This window comes from Chaetodon trifascialis, chromosome 4 (genome assembly GCF_039877785.1).
Source record: "Chaetodon trifascialis isolate fChaTrf1 chromosome 4, fChaTrf1.hap1, whole genome shotgun sequence".
In the NCBI taxonomy this organism is placed as follows: Eukaryota; Metazoa; Chordata; class Actinopteri; order Chaetodontiformes; family Chaetodontidae; genus Chaetodon; species Chaetodon trifascialis.
Genome location: NC_092059.1, coordinates 3373709 through 3378688, shown reverse-complemented (window position 1 = coordinate 3378688; position 4980 = coordinate 3373709). Strand labels below are relative to the sequence as shown.

Here is a 4980-nt window from a genome sequence, read left to right as displayed (position 1 = left end):
TTTTTTGAACAATCCAGCGATTTGGTCCCTGATGGTCAGCTTAGAAATATCCTCAATAAAAGCTCTATTCTGCCTGCCAAAGGAGTTCTTTCAGTTTTGGCCCCACCTCCCCCACAGGGATTCACTACCTTGCATAATTAGCTCCTTCCAGCCAATAGCTGAAAAGAGGCCGGTAACTGGATAACCACTGGGCGGATCTATGATAATCAAAGGGCTGCTTTAAAGAAACTCTGACAAGATTTTCCCCTTTCAGTGAAACTCTTACTATGTACAGTTAGCAAGGCTTGCGAGGTCACACAGTGAGGAGACATGCATGTGCACTGCTGTGAAAATGCAGCCCTGTACAGTCAGTGCGGATCTGAAATGAAAGACAGAGTGAAAGGGCTTTTCAGATACTCACACACAGCAGATGCATGCAAGGATGGAAACACACAAATGCAGCAGGAACACAACATACTTGCGGTTCCTAATCAGCAAAGGGAAGACCACATATTAGCTGCAGGTTTTATGGTCGTGAAGGATCGCCAGCGAAACTCTCAAGGAATGATGATCCCCGCAGACCTTGGAGTCTGCAACGATCTCTGAAAGAAAACACTGAAGACAGCGCTGGCAACAGAGAGCGAAGGTCATTCTCTCACCCACAACACTAAATCCACAAAGGCTTTTAATGGTGCGAACCAAACGCCAGAACTCACATGCCATGAAAGGGCAGCGCTGTCCTTCGCAAGGTTCACAGGAAACTTTTTCCATAACAAAGTTGTGTGGCCAGTAGAACAAACATCATTATCAAATCTCAACATCTTTGGTAAAACAAAATCGCATAATTGTGCTCTGATACACCCAGTTTATTAAAAACAATCGTGACTGCTGCACACACTGCTATTGATCGAGTCAAACACAACAAAAAAAAAAACAAATGAGTTACACTATAGAATCTTTACGGCGTGACCTGAACCACTAATAAATCACAGCACCAGAAAAATCTGCAAACAATTATTGTAAATATTTGGAAATTATTCTCATTAGGATACACAAACAGTGATTATGACATATAAAATTGGTACATGATCAATATGACAAATGAGTATACAAACAATCATAAGAGAATAAAGCACCAACTAAAGGAAACCTTTCATCACATTGTTTCCTAAAAAAAATGGCACAGCATAAACAGACTTAGAAACGCCAAATGTAGCGAGCCAGAGGAAATCCTTAAAACAATTTGGCACATCCAGTCCTCTCATAAACAAAACACTCATTGTTTGTTGTTGTTGAGTTTTCCTGCAGATTAATGTAATCCGGTGTGCACATGTGCATGGGTGGGAGCAAACGCCTGAGGAGCGTGCGTGCGTGTGTGTGGACGTAGCTTGTAACATAATGTTGTTGGGAAGCAGCCAGAGGAACCGTGAATGAGGAAGTCAGAGGTGTTACGTACGTCACCGCGGGGTCCGCCTACACGCCAGGTTGTAGCATCTGATTGAAATAGGCCTGTCTTCTTCTTGTCTCCTGATCCAGCTGCTCTTTCAGAGTCAGTAACTTTGCAAAAGAAGGAGAAAAATGGAAGGTAGTTAGACAAACATAAACCTTTAGAGCAAGAAAAGACCTTCCCATCCAACCTTAGAATGAAAATACCTGCTCCTCCAGACATTTGACCCTCTGGCGATGGGCCTTCTCCCTGGTCTCCAAGGCCCGCTCAGCTTGGAGCTGACTGTCTCGCAGACGGGCCGTCTCCAGCTCCAGCTCCTGGTGATGACGTGCTGTCGCCTCCAGGAGGCGCTGTGCATGACAGTGCTCCAACTGGGAGATTTGGGCCTGAAGACAGTTCACATCAGTTTATATAGTTGAAAAGAGAGTTTAAGAAAAACAAAGGTGAGGATTCTGTTGCTGTAATCAGTGTTTGGGCAGAAAGGGGGGCACAGAGTTCTGGATCGGAGGGGTTCTCTAAAATTAAATCACACTGAAACAGCAGCAGCCTCCCTTTGAGGACTCTGACTGATATGCCACTACACTTCACATGCAAATTTAAATGCTTTCAGAGTTCAAGTTCATCTGACTTTTCATGCAAGCAAATGCAGCTACCACCTGCACTGAAGTAGAGAAGTTAGAGAGGGAACATTCCAGTATTGTTAAATATTGCATGAGTTACAGCAACATTTTAATTTACGCTTACTCATGTGAGAAAAAGAAAGATATACAGTATATAATGTAAACTTGTGTGAACATTTCTTGACAGCCTGATGCAGTAGCTCTGAGTTTCCCGTCTGAATCTGCTTAATGTCCTGATGATGTCTGCTGTGGAGCTGTTTGTGACCCCTGGCTCTCATGCAGTAGCCTCTGACCTGCACCATCTGCACCTCCTCCTGCTTTTCAGCCAGCTCCCGCTCCAAGCCGCGGACCGCCTGCTCCAACTGCTCCTTCTCTCTGGCTGCCGCCGCCGCCTCCTCCTCCCTCCTCAGCCTCTCCATCTCCACCTGACAACAACACGAGGGTGACATAATGTGAACGACTTTACCATGATTGTTCTGCACTCATGTGCCTTCCTGTAATGCGTGTAGCAGAAGCCAAGCACAGAGCCTCTTGGTTCTCACAGTCCACCTACATGTTTCCATCGCTTCAAGATCGCTTCATGCAACGTGTGACAAAGGAGATGAATATGTGGAAAACGGAACATCAAGTTAAGCAAATGACAAACTGCAGCATAATGAAGCAGCACATTATTCAAACCGTCTCCTGCGGCATGGATTAATGTGGCTGCCCATTTATGTCCCCAAAAGCTTCGGCAACTGCACGTCTTCACTTGGTCCAGAATGTGGCAGCAAGGCTTCTGACCAACACTAAACGCCTATTACTTCAGTCCTGGCGTCTATATGTACGAGGGCTTCCAGCAGTTTTAGAATTGACTTTAAGACGCTTTTAATTACGTTTTAAAGCCCTCTGCGGTCTGGCTCCTTTATATATTTCAAATATTCTACCTCATATTCAGCACCAAGGCTTTTCAGGTTTCCCGACCAAAAGCTGTTTAATGTTCTGGGGTCCAACAAAAGGGGGATCATGTCTTTACTGCTCTAGCTGTGATATTATGAAGCTGCAGTTTCCAACCAGTCATGACAACTTGTTGAACTAATCCTACAGATAAGGGATGAAGGAATAGCTTAATATTTTGGGGAATATGCTGGCTGTTTCCTCCTATTTCTGGTCGTTATGCTAAGCTAAGCTAACCGGCTGCTGGCAGTAGCGTCATATTTACCCTACAGACACGAGGGTGGTATCAATCTACTCGTCTAACTCTTGAAAGAAAGAGAATAAACTTATTTTCCACAATGTCAAACTAATCCTCGTGTCCGGTTCAGCACATAGATCCGCTAACCTTCTCCAGCGTCCTCCTGAGTGCTGACTTGTCTTTCCCGAGGCGTGTCAGCACCCTCTCCATCTCTGCTCTCTCACTCTGCAGTTTATGCAAAGAGCTCTGAAGATTGGCGACCTTGCCGTGGAGTTCCTCCTTCTCTCGCTGCAGCTGCTGGGAACTCCCCTGGGCCTCCAGTTCAGCTTCCTGCTGTTGCTTCAGACTCTGGGACACAGTCAATCATTTACGCATCAAAATGGTGTCTCAACATTTGCATCTTTATTCGCACTTTGACCTCAGTGTGACTCACCTCCTTCAGTGTCCTGTTATGTCTCTCCAGCTCAGATTCTTTAAGCTCTAAGTCCTCTTGGGCTCTTTGGAGGTTCTGGTTCTGCTCTGTTAGCTTGTGGTTCAGCCTCTTACTCTCTGAAAGGGCATCTCGGGTTTTATCCAGACGCTCCTATAGGCACAAACATGTCCATGCTCACTACACAATGAGGCTCTCAGTTTCATCAAAACTCAATTTTGCACTTAGGCTGACCCTGTATTTCTCACCTTCCTTCAGATTCTGTCTCTCTTACAGTTCTTGACACACTGTTGAAAGTTGCAGGCAAGAGTCTGCGTTTTTCTCCCACTTTTTACTGAACGACCTGACAGCTTTTGAGCAAATCAAGAGATTTATACCAAGCATGTCATGTTTTTGTTTGCTCAAAATCTTTAAAGTGCAGTCCCAAACTACGACCGGAAAGCTCTCCTGAGAAACTCTTGGAGAATTAATGAGCTTGCCTGAGCATTTTATTGCTCAGTCTTTGAGGTCCTTCAGGAAAACCACAGCAGCAAATGTAAATGAAAAATGCTCAGTGTGGAGCTGAGAAGCTTGCATAGCTGCACCGTAAATCAAAGCAGAGCAATGGAAGCACGGCTATTCATCTTATTTTGAAGTTTCAATCAAACATCCTGATGTTGAGCGAGAAGAAAAGCTTAGAAATTAAAAATACACAGTGCAGATGATTTGTTTTATGTTACAGAAATGAATTTTTCCTAAAATGCATCTATGCCTGTGGCTTTGCAGTATTCATCTTGTCTCAGGATGCTGAGGTGATACACTGTACCTGCAGCAGCTTTCGGTCCTGCTCACTGGCAGTCAGAGCGCTCTGCAGCTGTGTGATCTGCTCCTGCAGGGCTCCGCTGCTGGTCCTGTTGTCACTGAGGGTGTTTGACAGATGGTGGATCTGTTCTCTCAGCTGGCTCTCGTGCTGCTCGGCTCGAGCCAGTGCCGTGGTCAACCTCTCCTCGCTGACCCTCAGCACTGCGCAGCGGTCCTCGCTCTCGCCCAGCTTCCTCCTCAGCTCCGTCAGTCTTTCCTGCAGCGCCCCTGCCTCTGCATCCAGCTCTGCTGCCCTGAGCTGGGCCCTCTGTAGCTCACCTTCAAGGGTGCGCTGGGAGAGCTCCAGGCGGCTCACCCTGCTCTCTGCTGCTTCCAGGGACTCCTTCAGCTTCCGTTGCTCTGCATTTGCACGATATTCTAAGCCTTGCAAGAGCTCCAACTTGTCCTGTGGAGGAATAGGTACATGCGCTGTTAGTGTCGGATGGTGTGCACTGTTTTCGTTAATATTAAACTCTTTGCCTTTTACATA

The 4980-nt window shown here is 46.0% G+C and overlaps 1 protein-coding gene across 1 annotated transcript in view; it reads right to left on the bottom strand.

Annotated features, from left to right (window-relative positions):
• Window positions 1-742: 742 nt before the first annotated feature.
• Window positions 743-4980, bottom strand: part of crocc2 (ciliary rootlet coiled-coil, rootletin family member 2) — a 30987-nt gene continuing 26749 nt past the window's right edge. The window contains exons 31-36 of the mRNA XM_070961143.1: window positions 4456-4896; window positions 3654-3803; window positions 3368-3568; window positions 2340-2471; window positions 1633-1812; window positions 743-1536 (exon numbers count right to left, since the gene is read on the bottom strand). Of these exons, the coding sequence (XP_070817244.1) occupies window positions 1453-1536; window positions 1633-1812; window positions 2340-2471; window positions 3368-3568; window positions 3654-3803; window positions 4456-4896 (1188 nt within the window). The 3' untranslated portion in view covers window positions 743-1452. The remainder of the gene's footprint in view (window positions 1537-1632; window positions 1813-2339; window positions 2472-3367; window positions 3569-3653; window positions 3804-4455; window positions 4897-4980) is intronic.